Source organism: Arachis hypogaea, chromosome 12, assembly GCF_003086295.3.
Source record: "Arachis hypogaea cultivar Tifrunner chromosome 12, arahy.Tifrunner.gnm2.J5K5, whole genome shotgun sequence".
Taxonomy (NCBI): Eukaryota; Viridiplantae; Streptophyta; class Magnoliopsida; order Fabales; family Fabaceae; genus Arachis; species Arachis hypogaea.
In genome coordinates, this window is record NC_092047.1 from 6,938,089 (window position 1) to 6,956,004 (window position 17,916).

The 17,916-nt window shown below is 24.4% G+C and overlaps 1 protein-coding gene and 1 long non-coding RNA gene across 4 annotated transcripts; both read left to right on the forward strand.

The window, feature by feature from the left end:
- The first annotated feature begins 9,185 nt into the window (after nt 1–9,185).
- LOC112726619 (uncharacterized) lies at nt 9,186–11,891 on the forward strand. Of its 3 annotated transcripts, none has more exons than XM_025776092.3 (3): nt 9,186–9,779; nt 10,009–10,186; nt 10,339–11,891. In XM_025776092.3, exons 2-3 carry the CDS (start codon nt 10,087–10,089, stop codon nt 11,718–11,720), a joined length of 1,482 nt encoding a protein of 493 aa, XP_025631877.1. In that variant the 5' UTR covers nt 9,186–9,779; nt 10,009–10,086; the 3' UTR covers nt 11,721–11,891. The 3 variants fall into 3 exon arrangements, with proteins under 3 accessions (XP_025631877.1, XP_025631878.1, XP_072066252.1); XM_025776093.3 differs by having other exon boundaries at nt 9,244–9,779; nt 10,018–10,186; XM_072210151.1 differs by lacking the exon at nt 9,186–9,779 and having other exon boundaries at nt 9,842–10,186.
- Nucleotides 11,892–13,426: 1,535 nt separating this feature from the next.
- On the forward strand, nt 13,427–17,215 carry LOC112726620 (uncharacterized). The gene is made up of 3 exons (XR_003812543.2): nt 13,427–13,570; nt 16,553–16,646; nt 17,082–17,215. It is a non-coding gene; the product is annotated as an uncharacterized lncRNA (long non-coding RNA).
- The last annotated feature ends 701 nt before the right edge of the window (nt 17,216–17,916 follow it).

Here is a 17,916-nt window from a genome sequence, read left to right on the forward strand (position 1 = left end):
TTATTATTTTATGTAAAGAGAATTTTGTTTATTAAGGTTTAAAAATAATATTAAAATTAGTATTATAAAAAAATATTTTAAATTTAATATTATGAAAAAAATAAAAAAATTATATAAGAACTAATTTGATTAAGTTTTAAAATTTTAGGGATGAAAATGACTTACGTTTGGACTTTCATGAACTATTTTGATTATAAATATCTTTCTTACATGTCAAGTGACACGTGACGTACTAGGTGTCACTGACCTGACACGTTAACCAATCATCTGGTGACACATGGTACTTAACATGACACGTCATAATGTTACGTGACACTTAACGTTACACGTCATCATCTAACTAACGGAAGGACTAATTTGACTTACGTTTTATCTTTAAAGGACTAACATGACTAAAAAAATCATTTGAAGACTAATTTAAAGAATTGGTAATTTTTCAAGAACGAATTTGACTATTAACTAAGGGGTTAATATGTATATATAGAAAACGGGTATTGTCACTATTTAAGTATTATTTTGGGTATATATAGTAGAGTACATTTCCCTATCATATTCTAACATTGAATGAATTCAGATTAGTAATAAGTAAATTCTTTTGGAATTTCAATCGCTTTCTATTGTATGCATATATAGTTTCTCCATCAACTTGAGAAAGTTAAAGAAAGGATATCAGTATTTATGTGTTGCTCCTTTCATAGCATTGTTGCATTCTCTGCTCTCAATGTGCAAAAATCAATCATTTGTGGAAATGAAAGAAGGGATATATAGTATGTAATTTTGTGGTTTTTGTTTTTTGAGAAATATAAAAAGGCTTCCTTATTTGCTTAAAAGACAAATTTTCATAAATCTTTATTTTCAAATACATGTAAGAAATCTTAGGGTTTACATTTTTTCTTTGCCAAAAAATTAAAATATATATTATGGATTGGTTTTATTAATTATATCCTTAATTAAGGATAAAATGTTTGATAAAGGATTTAAAATATATTTTATTAATTAAAAATACTATTAAACCTATAATTTGATATTAAACCTAAAAAGGGTCTTAATTGAAAGAAAAACTAAAAACACTAAAACTAGATAGTTATAAAATGTATTTACATTATAAAATGTTTAGATGTGATTCTAATTTAGTTTTAAGTAAGTTTAATTACTTTAATTTGTTGATTTTTCTAGTTTTACTAAATTTATAATTAGATTATATATATATTAATTAGTTTTTATATTGTTTTTAATTTTGTAATTAATTTTTTATATAAAAAAATTAAAATTAATAGAATATTTTTTCAAAAAATATGTGATAAAAAATCTAATTAATTTATTAATTGTAGATATTTTTAATTTGTAAAAAAATATTTTATAAATTCTAATATTTTTTATCTGACAAAAACTTAATTAAAATTAGTGTAAAGATTTAATTAAAAAATATAAAAATATAATTATAAATTTAATAAAATTAAAGAAACTAATAAAATAATTAAATTTTTTAACTATTAATGTAGTTACGATGATAGTCAAGTAGTTTTAATAACCCAAATTATAAATAACTGGGTGATCATCTAACAAAATATTTTAAACTAATAACATATCAAAATTAAATTAAATTAAATTAATAATAATAATACACTAAAAAATCTATCTATCAATTTCCACATTTTATTTTCACCGACCATGATGAGGGTGCCCCAAGGAAAAAACAAAAAATATAAAAGGGTGTCAAGCACATTATAAATATTCTTGTATAACATGAGAGATGTCGTGCATATATAAAACTCTACAATAATTGAAATGTGACCAGACGCCATTCCTCTTGCCAAGGCAAACTCATAATCATCTCATATATATTACATTTACATTTATTATATTTATTTATATGAATTTAATTTTAAGACACCGTCGCTATAAAAGTGTTTTATACATATTTTAATTATATAATGTCACATTAAAAAAAATAACTACATTTAATATTGACAACGTAAATGATTATTAAAAAACGATTGTAATAAAATTACGGTATAAAATATTAGAAGAGTTTTAAGTGTATTGGAAATACCGATATTCTAATTATTTTAACTGTTAATCTAAATTATAAAAAATATATATAATATATTAATTAAAATTAATAATTAAAATAACTGAAACACCAATATTTTCGATACACTTAAATTTTTTCCTAAAATATTTTATACCGTCGATACATAAAAATTAAACTTTATTATAGATATTATTTGATCCACACTTTAATTTATTATTCCCTATGTTTCTACCTCCACATACAACTTTGAGTATGACAATGTTAATCTTTTTGCTTGTCTATATCATAGATGCAAATTTGCAATTTATGGTGATTGGAGAGTCTGTCCAACCCATTGAGAAATAGGCACATAGATCACACTGGACCACACATGATACTTACTTTTCATTAACACACTTAGACATCTATTATTTATAGACACCTATACCTATATATGTATGTATTGCAGTACTTTCAATTAATTTTTAACAGTATATATAAATATCAAATTAAAATTCATGTGCCAACTATATATACTAATCCATCATATTAAAGAGACCAGACCTTGTTTGGTTTTCAGCTTTTAAGAAAGCAAATAGATACCTAAAATGCATACTATAATCTTTTGAATAATAATATCAATTTAATTTTGATAATGACTTTATACGTATATTTAATTATATAACATTACATTAATAAAAATAATTATTTTTTATATTAATTATATAAATAAATATAATTGTATGATTTTATAAAATATTTAAACTTCTTAGTATATTAAAATTAAACTCTAATAATATATGCGTTTTTTTTTGTGTACATCTGTCATATATATCTTTTATTTTAATATTAAAATGATTAATAAAAATAAAATAACTTAAAATATTTATTTTTTATATCATAAAAAATATAAAAATATATGTAGAAATTAATACAAAAATTATTTTTTCTTTTAATCTTTTTGTTGGTTCACTACTTTTTCTTTTCTTTCACTAGCTAAAGCTGTTCACTGCAACATAAAAACAAGCAAATATACTGTGCTATAAATAGTAAATATTCTTCATATAGTTTTATAGAATAAATTATTACTCTAACTATCATTCATTTTTTAATAAAAAAATAATGCAAACTACTACAGTACTACTTCTCAATTTGGCATACATGCATGCTTACTTATAGAGGTATAGACAAATATAAACTTATTTAGAAGACAAAATAAATATATAATAAATTTCTCATTTTTTTTTGTTTTTTTCTATATATCATATATATAGTCTTAGAGTATATTAAACGTTACATATCACAAAAAATATATATATACATACTAAATAATACCAAAAAATATAGCACAAATTAAATATATTTGAGGGTAAATTAATGTATATTTGTAGAAACAAAAAAGGTCAATCTAATAATAATTTGCCCTAATTACGACTAATTGATTTCTTTCTTAAGATATTTGATTCTAGTTCTAAAAATTGCATGCACCCCCGAAAAAAAAAAAAGAAAACACAGACACACACAAGCTAAGTAATTTGTTCAAATGATATTTTGTTTTTAATTAGTGGGCTAATAAATAATTAATGTGCGTATGTGTCTAAATACACGCGTCCTATTTTTTCCACCTTGACTTATGTATTCTGTTCTTCAGTATAAAATTATAAACTTGATATGCTAGTTGATCATTTCAAAAATAAGTCTATATATATATATATTATTTTAGTACCTGTCTAATTTTGTGTTCAATGTGGACTAAGATATATTTCTTGATGACTAAGATATATTTCTTGATGACATTTGAAGCTACCAAGCCCCACACACACACACACATTATATATATATATATATATATATATATATATATATATATATATATATATATATATATATATATATATATATAGTACCTAATAGCAATGACCAGAAATTAATAATTAATAAAATTATATAAACTAATATATATAACTAAATTATGTGTTAATGTAAGAAAATATTGAAGAATACAAAAAATAATGAAGAGACATATGAATTGTTATATTTTTAATACAATTTTTTAAGATTCTTTTTTTTTTAGAATTTGCGTAAATTTTTATGTAGATTTTTTTTTTGTCATGCTAAAATTTTTTTTTGAGTTAATAATGGTAAAATTTTAAACTTTTAAATCATAAAAATCTTGATATTATATGTTATAAAACTATTTTTAAAGTTTTTCAGAAGAAATGATTTTATGTCAGACATCGCTATTTCACGTGAAATAGTATATAATATTCTTTTAAAATTTAAACTTATTAATAATAAAATTTGTATTAAACTTTTTATCTATTACTTTTTTAATATAAAGCCAAAGAAAATTAGCCAATAACTAGATTATTATATGATTTGGCGGTTTTTTATTTAATTTATTTTGTTTTGTTTTAATAAGTTTGTACCTTTATAGAGAATAATAATTTTTTTTGTCATAATTCATAAATACTATTAAACATAACCCACACACACATGTATATGCACACGCACACATTTGTAATGTTGTGGTTATGTTTTTTTTTTTTTTTTCTCCGAGAATTAGAAGTAATACCCCTGTATATGTCCTAGGGTCCCTACTAACAAGTGTATTCAATTACTATTTAGAGTATTTATTAATGTAACCTAAAAAATAAATAATTACAACATGCATGATAAAATCTTGTTAAATAATTGCTATGCTCATAATCGGAATTAAAAATACATATTAGATTACCCTACATGTTACCAATTTTTAATGAATTTGACTTCTAGGGACCCTAATTCAAGGCGTGTCTAATCTTCTTACCTCAAAATAAACAACTTATCAACTTATGCAAGGATGTATTTTAACCTTTTAATTTTTTTTTCCTTAAGGTATTTTTCAATTTAGCAGTCCAAAGGATTAATTTATCGTAAATCAAAATTTTATTAAAATATCTATGTAATTTGTCGATAAATTATTGTATATACATATGATATAATTCAAATGAGTAAATAAATTGATTATTTAACTAACTTAAATTAGTTGTTAAATTTTTATATATCTAAGTTTAACATCTTTTTTTTTTATAAAATTATAGATATTTTTTATTAAAAGCAATTTTATCTAAGTATATTTGAGATCAAATAAGGAAATGACTTTTTTAATATTGAATTTCTTATACTCATAATTTAAATTCAATACCATGCATTAATTAAAAAAAATGAAAATCTATCACTTCAACTTACTAAAATTTTAACAGTTATTTTAACTATTGATCTGAAATATAAATAATATATATAATATATATTAATTAAAATTAACGGTTAAAACAGCTAAAATACCTAATATTCCTTATATACTTCAAATTTTTTCTATATATAATATCTTGAAGATAGAACACAAAATATAGAGTTATAGATTGATGACTATACGTACCTAATTATAGGTCAACCACGTGCAGAGAGTGGTTTCTTTATTTCTAATTAATAATGCATATGATAGATAATTCAACTTTTGTTTAATTTCAACTTCCGGTTTATTCCCCCAAGTAACATAGTTTGTCTATATATGTTCAACAAGTTCTTATAAATGATTATGAAATCTAAGTACAATTAGTAGTTTTTGGATTATTGTTTGAATATTATGTATTAAATTCGATTTTTAAAATCGGTATGTATAAAGTAGATTTTATAATTAGCCTCCTATATATAATTTATTTATTTAAAAATAAATTTAAATGAAATTAAAAATTAGTCGTTGATTTTAACCGATATATATTGAAAGATTTAAGACTAATTAATAACCTAAAAAAATACATGTGCTTATAAATTGGTAAGTAGCACAAACAATGGCAATTGATGACTAAATCTCTTGTACAGGCTGCTAAATTTAATTAATAGTAATATTAGAGAGACAAAAAAATTTTAATTTATTTTATTTAATCTTTATTTAAAATTCTTTTTGTCAAAGCTATTTATTTATATATTTATAGAAGTTATTTTTAATATTTTTTTTTGAAGAATCTAACAATGTCTTTTTATAGTTAAAAAAGAGAAATTCAAATCCTCCCTAATAAGATGGAATTTCTAATAATCAAATTTCCTCTACCACAAAAGAAAATATGTACAAATATATGTTTTCTTTTTTGTTTTCTTTTGTCCAATTATTTTATTGTGTATCTAAACTAAAAAATTGTAAAATTATTGCAATTAAATTAATTATTTTGCATTTCAAATTTCTCTAAAAGTTTACAATGTTTTCTGTTGTTTTTTTAACCCCCCCCCCCCAAAAAAGAATCTTTTGTTGAAAATCAATTTGTATGTTATAAAATAATCAAGGGTTTAAAGAGAATAAGTTCTCAACATTAAAAAAAATCATAAACAAAGTAGTTTTTCAATAAAATGAGTTTCTAATATTTTTTCTAACTATATATAAAAATCAAATTGTAAACAAATTTCTTAAGAATTAGACAAAAAGAGAAGAAAAATATATTTTATACCTAAAGAAACGATTATAATTATAAGAAATCAACTTATGTGAATACTACATAGAGCACTTTTTCTTTATATTGTAAAGAAATTCTAAGATCTAACAAAACAGCAAAATATTAAATGTATATGAAGATAATATATGGTATAGACTAATGTTATTATTAAAAGCTAGAACAAAAAAGGTCATGATAGTTGTCACTTTTACCCTGGGGATCTGGTTTATTAAATATGAATCAAACTTTGGGTTGGGGGAAGGAAGGAGATTTTGAAATCTTGAACAAGTTATTGGTTTGGCTTTGAATATCTCTCTCTCTCTCTCTCTCTTCTTTTAATTAAAAAAAATATTTAATAACAAAAAAAATTAATAAAAATATCAAAATTTATTATTTTTAATTTTATTTAATATATTTTATAATAAATAAATATTTAATAAAATAAATTTAAATTATTTAAATTTATTATTTTTTTTATCTTCTTAACACTACTGTTAAAAAATAAATATCATGATTTTTTTTGGGGTCAAATAAATATCATGATTGAAATTAAAATATAACCAACAAAAAAAAATGAGCTATTGAATGAAATCTCACATCAATCTTACACCATTAAAATTATTATTAATGACTATTTAATGACTATAAATTACAAAAAATTACTGTCCTAGCACTTCTCTATCTGAAAATCTTGACTCATTAATTAGAAGACACCAGTAGATAAAATGAAACATTGATAACCGATCGAGGTTGTTATCTGAAATTCATATTAAATTATTTAAACTAACGGAAATTTATTTTAAAAAAAAAAAAATCAGGTATCTTTTAAGTGAATTTTTTTTTTCATTTTCAAAAATCGACCTTGAAATATTTAATTAATTAAAGTATCAAGATATGCTATCTCTTGATTATCATTATGGTAACTGTATGATAACCACAGTGATTATATATTTTAGACAACCGTAAAAATGGTTACTAATATTAAAGTGACATTTTAAAATTTTTCAAAATATTTTTATTTTAAAATTAAATAAAATCCAAAAATACTTTAATTAATTTTAATAATATTTTTTAAGTGTTACTAAAATTATATAATCACTATAATCATTATAAATTTTAACACAACTATACTACGTATATATACTATAAATAAACTATAAAATCAATTATTCGTATAATATATATTAAAAATACATTAAATCATATATATTTATATAAATATATAATAATTAATTTAATAATTAATTTTTTTATATGTGTACATAATATTTTTTATTTCAATATATATATATTATTAGTATAGAGAAAAGTATGGGAGGAAAAGTATAGGGTGGTGCAGAGAGAGGTTTCCTTACTACTGGGACCATTACACAAACAGCACACAATCAATGGCACCAAAAGTCAAGAAAATAAATAAGAAAATATATACTATTTATATACACACACACCTAACACTGTTCATTATCTTTCTACACCGTTGGCATTGTAATTCTAAATTTCTAACCCTTCTTCTACTTTATTTTGTTCTCTTCAAACTCTAAAAAAACAACAACTAGCCATAACCATATTGTTCCCCTTTCCTTTTTTTATAATATAATTTAATTTAATAATAAACAAATAAATTAGTCTCTATTTTAGAAACTTAATTGGTTTGATGTATGAGTTTAATTTTGATATATTGTCAATATAAAATCATTTTATATGTGCATATAATCACATAATGTCATATTAACAAAAATAACTATTTTTTATATTGATCGCAAGAATAGTCATCTAAAAAAATATTATGATTGTACGACTGTATAAAATGTATGTTTTACACGGTCAGTACATAAAAATTTACTCATAATATTATTTTATATAATTTTTTTTAAAAAAAATACTTTTTGACATTAACAAATAAACTAGTATCATTTTTAACCTAATAATAATAATTGGTTGACAATAAATAGAACAATAAATAAATAATTAATTATAGAATTTAAGTAACATACATAAGGTAGCCAGCTATATCTAGTTCAGTTCAACTCAAACTCAACATATACTGGCTTCTGAAACATAACTGGAAAATTTTGACATTTCTCTCTCTCTCTCTCTCTCTTTGGAAACTATTAAAATTGAGTGGACTTATTAACAGATATAAAACTCATAAAGTTAAACATTTTATACTTACAAATATCACATAAATCAAATTAGTATAAAACTCGTGATAATATTATCCCAAATATTATGAAAACGACTAGTTGCTCACATGGCCCCAAATACCCACGTTATTATTCATGGGTCCCCCACATAATATGCCTAATCCTGCTGTAGTTAGTATTTACTCTCCTTAATTCAAAACAAAAATTTTCACCTCATCATTTTACATCACTTAAATAGAAAAATTATCAAAACATGGAACCACCCATAAACCCTAATTAACATCTCTTTCTGTTGTTATTATTTCTTTCTTATGATAGAATAAATTTTAAATTATAAATATATTTAAAATATTTAAAAATATTATATATACACTAAAATTAATTATTAAAATTAATAATTATATATTTGTGTATAAATATATATTATTTAATTTATTTATAATATATATTTTTTATATTCGTAACTAATTTTAGTGCTCGATTTTAAGTCCTAATTAAGATGCCTATAATTAATTAATGAAATATTATATATACTAAATTACTATCCTAGTTGTAAAGAAGCTTCCTGTGAGGTAACTATACTAGTTAGCTAAACTCACATCACCACCTTCTCCTTAGCTTCTTCTTTTTTTTTTTTTTCTTCTCTCTCTCTCCATAGGTAGCATAATAATAAGGTGCTCTTTCATGTTGGGGTATGTATGATGTGCATAGTAGTAGGTCAACAATAAACACATATACAGTACTAATAACTAAATCACCCTCCCTTTCTTTTCTTTTTCATTTCTGAATCTTACCTTCCATTATTCTTATTCTTATTCTTCTTCTTCTTCTCTTCCTCCTCCTCCTCCTTCTTCAAATCTTCTACATCTACCATGGCCTTGTTAGTTGTCTTTCTCTAGGGTTTGAGCCTCAGGTCCCTCTCTCTCTTTCTCTCTTTCTTGGTCAAATATGAAGGCACCGACTCTTTCAATTGTTGTCTAGTGATTTGTACTACAACAACAACAAAACAATCAACACACATATGCTCTCTTCTCTTCTCTTACTTTTCTTTCTCTCTCTCTTTTACAGCCTCACAAATCTGGGCTTCCTTTGATTCAATTCAATTTAATTCCATTCAATTCCCTCTCTATAATTATTTCCCATTGTTCTTTGGTGAGTTTCTTTACTATATTTCACTGCTACTACTCTTATCTCTTTTCCCAACACCCCTTTTCTTTTTTTTTTTTAATTTTCCTTAACAAAAAAAATTAAAAATTAATTTTATTCTTAGTTTGTCCCCCTTTTCTTGCTTAATTATAAATTATTATTTTATTATTATTATTCTCCCCAGATCAATATTTTTCTTTTTTTTTTCTTAATACAATTCTTTAATTGTGTTAAGATCCAACAGAGTGATAAATATAATTAGGAGGAATTGAAAAGGGTGTGTGTGGGTCACACACACTATAATTTTCATTTCATGGAGTTGATGCAAGAATCCAACAAAGGCTACTCTCAAGATTTGGAAGAAGAAGAGGAGGAGGAAGAAGCACCGGGAGAAGAAACCACCACCGCCGCCGGTAAGCACTTCTTCTTCCATCCACAACCACCATCACCATCATCATCATCATATAATTGGGGGATAATATAAATTATTCATGATCATCATCATCATCATCATCATCATAATCATAATTGAATCTCATTAAAAAAAATTCATGATATCGGTTAGGGTTACACCATCATCAACATCAAGATGCAACAACATCAAATTACTTCAACCACACAACAAGAATGAATCAAAATCAACCGCAACCGCAACCGCAACAGTTAGTAGACTTCATGGACTTGTCACTTGGGACAAACATCAACCACCATGAAGGCGTCAACAATTTCCAAGGATACTCCTCCTCCTCCGCCGCCGCCGCCGCCACCACCACCACCACAAATAATACCAATCTACAACCTCCGCCGCCTGCTCCGGCGGAGAAAGAGCACATGTTCGACAAAGTAGTGACGCCGAGCGACGTCGGGAAGCTGAACAGGCTGGTAATTCCCAAACAGCATGCGGAGAAGTACTTCCCGCTCGACTCGACGTCGAACGAGAAGGGACTTCTCCTGAATTTCGAAGACCGGAACGGGAAATTGTGGCGGTTCAGATACTCTTACTGGAACAGTAGCCAGAGCTATGTGATGACGAAAGGATGGAGCAGATTTGTGAAGGAGAAGAAACTTGATGCAGGTGACATTGTTTCTTTCCAACGCGGAGTTGGAGAAAGTTATAGACATAGATTATACATAGATTGGAGAAGAAGACCTGATAATCATCACCATCACCATCACAACCTCCATGGAGGACTTGATTTTCCCTCTTCGTCTTCGAATTTCATCACTCCCTTCTTCATTCCCAGTCAAGCGTCTTCGCATTACTCTACGATTCGATACGGTGGCAGATTTTACTCTCTGCCACCGCAATCGCAACCACAGCCACAGCCACAACCACAAATGATGATGTCACCAAGACATCATCATTATTATCCAATTCATCATGGTGGATATGGCGGCTATAATCATCCTCACAGTAATGAGTTGTTTTATCTGAGATCAACAACATCAACAACACTACCTTCTCCTCCTCCTCCTTCTTCTTCTTCAATGTCAATGGTTGATCATCATCATCATTACCATCAAGGATTATTGGCAAGACAACAACAACAAGAACAAGAACAAGAAAGGGGTTCACCAATGATCATAGATTCAGTACCAATTGCTCATCATTTTCATCATCATGGTGGTGGTGGTAATGGTAATAATGGTAGTAATAGTAATAGTAACAATAATAGTAACAATAATAATTCTGCAGGAAAAAGGTTAAGGCTATTTGGTGTGAACATGGAATGTGCTTCTTCTTCTTCAACAGCAACAACACCACAACAAGAAGATCATCATCAAGAACAAGAACAAGAAGATCCAAAATGCTTCACCTTGTTCTCTTCTACTAACTCAAGGGATGCAGAAGAATCTGGTGGTGGAGAAGATCAGAGAAGAAGAATAAGGGAGCAAGCTGCAAATTTTTTTGATTTGGACCCTTCTTTGCAATTCCGCCAACACTGATGAAGAATTGATCATCATCTTCATCTTCATCAATTGAAGAGAGAAAAAAAAGAAAAAGAAAAATTGAAACACATTCAATTCATTCACCAGTTCTAAAGTGTTAACTATACACTCTGATCTTTTGCAGCATTTTTTTTTCCTTCTTAATTTTAATTATATTATTTTTAATTATTTCTCCTCCTTATTCTTTGCTCTCATATCCGTAATTAGTGTTCATTCAGCTTTTAAGGCTTTTTAGTACGTTTAGAACTGGTCAATGCATTAAATTAGATCGGGATTTGGGTCATGAGAAGGAAAATGAAGAGAGGAAAAAAAAATCAAAAGAAAATAGAAAAAAAAAGGCCTCAAAAACCTTAATTCAATCACACGTTTATTTAGACCTTTGTCATCAATCATCAATTGTGTATAAATACAATACAAAACTATATAGTATAGCATAATTTAATTTAATTTAATTTGTCCCTTTTGTTAATTATAACATTATGAGATGATAATGTTAATGTGTGTGTGTATATATATATATATCCACTGTTGGGTCTCTCTTTCCGTTCACTGCATTAATGGTGACGCAGAAAAGTTTGTTACTTTTATTTTTTAAATTTATTTTTCTCTCTCTAATGGGTGTTTCTGTTAGCATTGTTGGGTTGATGTGGATCAAAACACTGCTCCTTTTTCTGCTGCTGCTGCTATAGATGCTATGCTGCTTAGTTAGGCATTTTAGCTTTGCAGATAAAATACCTCAGAAACTTTGTACAGCTGTCAAAGGGTAATTTTTTCTTCTTCTTCTTCTATCATTCTTCTTCTTCTTCTTCTTCTAATTCTTCTCCTTCCTTTTCTTTCTATTTTTCATAATTACTTTAATTTAATTTTAACAACTTTTCTCTGTTCTACATACATACATCATACATGTGTTATTATCTTATTAGAAAATTTTAGTTATTGATGTTAATTATATATTTTTTATAACAAAAATTAATTATTAAAATACATACTAATATTTTTATGATAATATTTTTACACGAAAATAACATTGCGAACTGTTAAATAATTTAATATATTTGATTGAATTATTTAATAATTTATTATGATATTTTTGTGTGAAATATTTTTATAAAAATATCTATCAAGTTATAATCTTCCTGCCTTATTATGAGCATCATTGATTGATTTGAATTCTTTCTAATTTTTCTCTTAATTAAAGGTATTTATTAATTATCTTGAAATCATATAAAAACTCATCAAATTTTGATGTATTTTCTTTAACAAGGTTATTAGATATGCAACAATAAAAAATGATTAGATAAAACAGTAAAATTATAACACTCTATTATTGTATCTGAATACATTTAGGTACTTTGTTTTGTTTTTTTGTGATGATACATTTTCTTGTCTTTTATATTCAGCAGCCGCATTTTCTTGTCTGGAATTGTACTATGAATATATACACAAAAACAAAAACGTGTTTTAGGTTAATACAGAAACATCTCTAATAATATAAACACAAGGGTAAGTAGATAAGTTAATTAGTACCCTATTTTTTGTGTTCTTCTTCTTCTTATTATTATTATTAATTTATTATTATAGTAGTCTTATTAGTGGTGCAATTTATTTAAACTTTAATTGGCTATTTAATTTATTATTATTTTACTTTATTCCTGGCGTGATGTTTAATTACTCTTCAACACAGTACTCTTTACTGTTGAAAGTTGAAAACTCTCACTGCTTAATTAACATGCTAACAATTTTTATTTTTTATTATTATTTGGATTCTTCACAGTCATTGCAATAATTATGCAGAAGACTTTTTGGACACATACATCGATCGAATTCATGGAGAGAGCATAATATCCGTGAGTTGATGATTAATAATTATATATGAATTATCAGCTTTTATATTATAATATATAATTTTTTCAATATATATATGCTGAGTGAAATTTACCAAAATATATTGGATACTATATAGAAAGTTAAACTTTAATTTTTCCTTTTAAAAATAGTTATCATTTTTATTAATTTAAAACATGTATGTGTATGTTCTTCACTGTATAATCTAAAGTAAACTAAGAATATATATATGATTGTACTTTGGTAAAAACTCAAGTGAAGTCGACTTCAGGTGAAGTTGATATCTGAGAGCCGTTAGATGAAAGTTTAGTCAACTCAGTCAAATCATCTAACGGCTCTCAGGTATTAACTTTACGTGAAGTCGACTGCACCTGAGTTTCCACATTGTACTTTACTTTGATAGTATCATGTGGTTCTTTTATTACTATTAACTGAGTAAAGAGAGTTCCCTATCAAACACGGACTATGCTTTAAGGTTTACATGAATTTTATTTCATTACTTTAGTTAAAGGTGCTGTAAAATGATAATATCCAAAGATAATAATAGAGTAATTTAATTTAATCATTAATATAAAAATGATTTAATTATACATTCATTACATTGTTGTTGGTATATATAAGCTACTTTGTTTACACAGAGTGAATAAATAAAAATAAAACATTATTGCTAACAAATGGCCTTAGAAACATTTTCATTTTTAGTAACAAGATTATTAAGGTAGAAATTCTTATTAGAAACTATCAGAAGTTTATAATTCCAATTCATTTATTATGCAAATATTTTTACAATTCAGCAGTTATAAAACAACATAATAATGTGCATTATCTACCTATCTATCTATATTATATCAATTAAACCTTAGGAGCATTAATTAATCAAGAGAAGCCCTAAAATATGTTTTCTATGTGAATGTATGTATTTGGTGTACTAATAGTAATAGCTTGAGAGAAATCTTCTTTTGAATATATATAGAAGTTGTAAACAGATAATTGATCACATGAGTAAAAATAATTAATTTTTAAATTTATTATTTAAATATAATTAGATGATTGTATATATTATAAATATAACTATTTATGTATTTTTTTTCCTTACCAGTTTAAATTTTTAGAAAAAGTGGTTTATTTTATGATATGTTATGAAAACCTCTATGATTAAAAAGTTTTAAATTCAATTTTTGTTGAACATAAAAAATAAAATATAACTACAAGATAAATAAAAAGAGAAAAAATATATATACAAAAAAGTTCAACCAAAATAAAAAAGAGTATCTTTTTTAAAAAAAATTATTAGAAATATAATTATTTATGTACTTTCTTTTAACAATTTAAATTTTTAAAAATAATAATTTTATAATTATATAACATTTTTTTATTGTTAATGTATTAAAATTAAACTTTTCTATATATATATAAGCATGTTACATATATAAAAAAAATTAACTATCAAATCAGTTAATAATATATAAATACATATTAAAATATAAAATATATATTAAAAATAAATTAATCAACATATATTTATATACAAATATATAGTAGTTAATTTTTTTATGTGTGTAGCATTTTTGATATATAAAAGAAAAAGGAAAATGAAGACATTAAATGCAAACAATATATTGACTGTTGAAATAACATAAAAGGGAGACATGAAAGATGCATACAGAATGTATGTTATGTGTGTTCTCATCAAGGTTTGTAATATGTGAAAGCATAAGAAGCAACAACATCATGTGGGACAGTAAGATCAGCAGTAATTGACACACAAATAAATACATATATGGAAGCACAACTTTTCTTTTTGTATTACTACACAGACTTAAATGGTGATGATGCTTTTGTGTAAAAATAATAGGAATATCTCACATCCTTCTTGTGAAGTCAATTTCCATGAAAGAGACTACAAATGCATCCCTTTTTGTTTTCTTATGTGTTTGTTGATCCAAGTTTTCAAATGCATGCATTGGAACCCAACACTCCTGGAAAAGATGTTACTGTATGGTATGTAGTAGTATATAGTTAGGTCAAATATGGTTCTTCCTTTGATGATATTATTTTTTTTTAATTTAAGTTGATAGAAAAAATACATAAATAGTGATATTTTTAGTATGTATTTTTTAGTAAGAGTTTTTTTGGGTGTTTAAATTTTTGTATAATTTTTTTGAGTAATGCTATATGTACATCAAAATTAGCTACTAAAGTCAGCCATCAGTATAAATACATGTTAGAATATAAATACACATTGAAAATAAATTAAACCACACGTGTATTTATATACAAATACATTAGTAGCTGATTTTGATATACAAATAACATTTTTAAATTTTTTTTATTTTATATTTTTTTTGAATAATAAGGATCGAACTCTAAACCTTTTGGTCATAAAAGTTCTGACATTATATTATCAAATCACTTTTTCTAAAAGTTTAAACTGATAAGAGAAAGTATATATATATATGTGTGTAAATTTTAGTATGACTATGTTAGCTGTGATGATTATATAAGTGTTGTTAGTAATTTTTTAAAACAATACTTTTAGAAAAATATTGTTTAACAATAAAAAATATTATTTTAATTTTAATAATATTTTTTAAAATATTCTAATTACCGTAATATAATAATACTAGAATATATATATATATATATTACGCACTTTGCATGAAAACCGTAAATGAAGATATGCATTATTACCTCTATTGCCAAAGGATCTTTCATGGCATAATGATGAATCATATTTTTTATAGAACTTTCAGATTCATTGTTTTTCCATAATATATATAGGTTGTGTTTGAATATTGTAAAATAATTGGATGCATATATTAACTACTTTTTTTTTTTTTATAGTAGATCAAAAGTAATCTCTATATACATGTATATATATATTATTCATATTATACTGAAAATGTTTATGTAGGTATGCCACCTTATTTCTTTGATGATCTTTTAGTTAATTATGAATCAAATAATGTATATATGTTATGCAGAAAGGGAACAGCAACATGAATACCAAAGAAGATTAAAGATTTGAAGCCTTGATAGAGATTTTTCAATAATGAGAGATCTCAATCTTGAATGAAGGTACATCTTTAAATTTTCTGAATATATAATAAATTTTAACCCCTTTTAGCTAGAGGGCAGTAGCATATGCATTTTAATCACTAAATATTTTGACTAAGTAAACTATATATATAATTAAATAAAAATATTATTTGTATACTAAAATATCTATGTATAAATATATATTTTGTTTAATTTATTTTTAATATATATTTTATATTCTAACATAAATTATATATTACTGACTGATTTTAATAGTTAATTTTAGTATATATACATATAACATGGTTAAAAATTGAAATATCTTTTTATATATTATGTTGTAAAATTAAATGACTATTCCTTTCACATATTATTCTCCAAAATGTCCATCCACATAAAAATGGATATATCTAAATTAAGTATTTATTTATCTTTTAATTTAATCATGACCATATTTCTTTAATTTGTGTGAAGATCGTACTATTGATGATAGGTGGCATAATGTCAGATCATAAACGAGTGAAAGGTATTTATTATTACCACATTTATATTTGCATATATAAATCAAAGTATAAATATGTTGTAGAAATAATCCAAAGCATGATCATAAATTTGATTTGAAATGAAACAGTTGTGAACTGTGAACCAGTTTTGTTATTAGAATATAGTTGCATTGCATTTACTATGGTTCATTGCATTTACCCTTTCAAGTGAATATATATATATATATATATATATATATATATATATATATATATATATATTGTTGTTTCCTCATGAATCTGAAATGGCATATATAACTTAATTATTAGTTAGATTAGATTAGAGGGAAATTAAAAAAGTTCCAAGTCCATACAGTTTAATTATTTAATTATTACTTTTTCTAACTCAAAATTTCAGGTAACTGAGAAGGCTTAATGATGCTTAAGCTATTTTTCTCTCTTCATCTTTTTTTATAATTATTATTATTTGTTTTAAATGAGATTTAATTTTTTCTACTGTGTGTGAGCGTTTATTTCAAGGTTAAAAAAAATATATTTCACGGAATTATATTCTCAGGTATATCATACATGGGACTATTATAAAAAAAAATTGAAAATTATTTTTAGTCAATAAAAGGAAGAGTTTTGAAAAAAATATAATAATTGAAAAATATAATGTTACATGTTAATCATTTTATTCTTTTAATATGTAAATATCAGAAACCCATTTTTGATATGGAAATAAAGTTTTCAAATTTTGGTAATAATTTTTACCTGAAAAATAATTTATTTTTAGAAACAAAATTTCAAAAATTAAAACAAATATA

Bases quoted from the DNA above. Each gene is read 5' to 3' on its own strand.
- LOC112726619 (XM_025776092.3), top strand. From the start codon at position 10,087: ATGGAGTTGATGCAAGAATCCAACAAAGGCTACTCTCAAGATTTGGAA. The intron at 10,187-10,338 runs GTAAGCACTTCT...GATATCGGTTAG, and splicing joins AGAAACCACCACCGCCGCCG to GGTTACACCATCATCAACAT.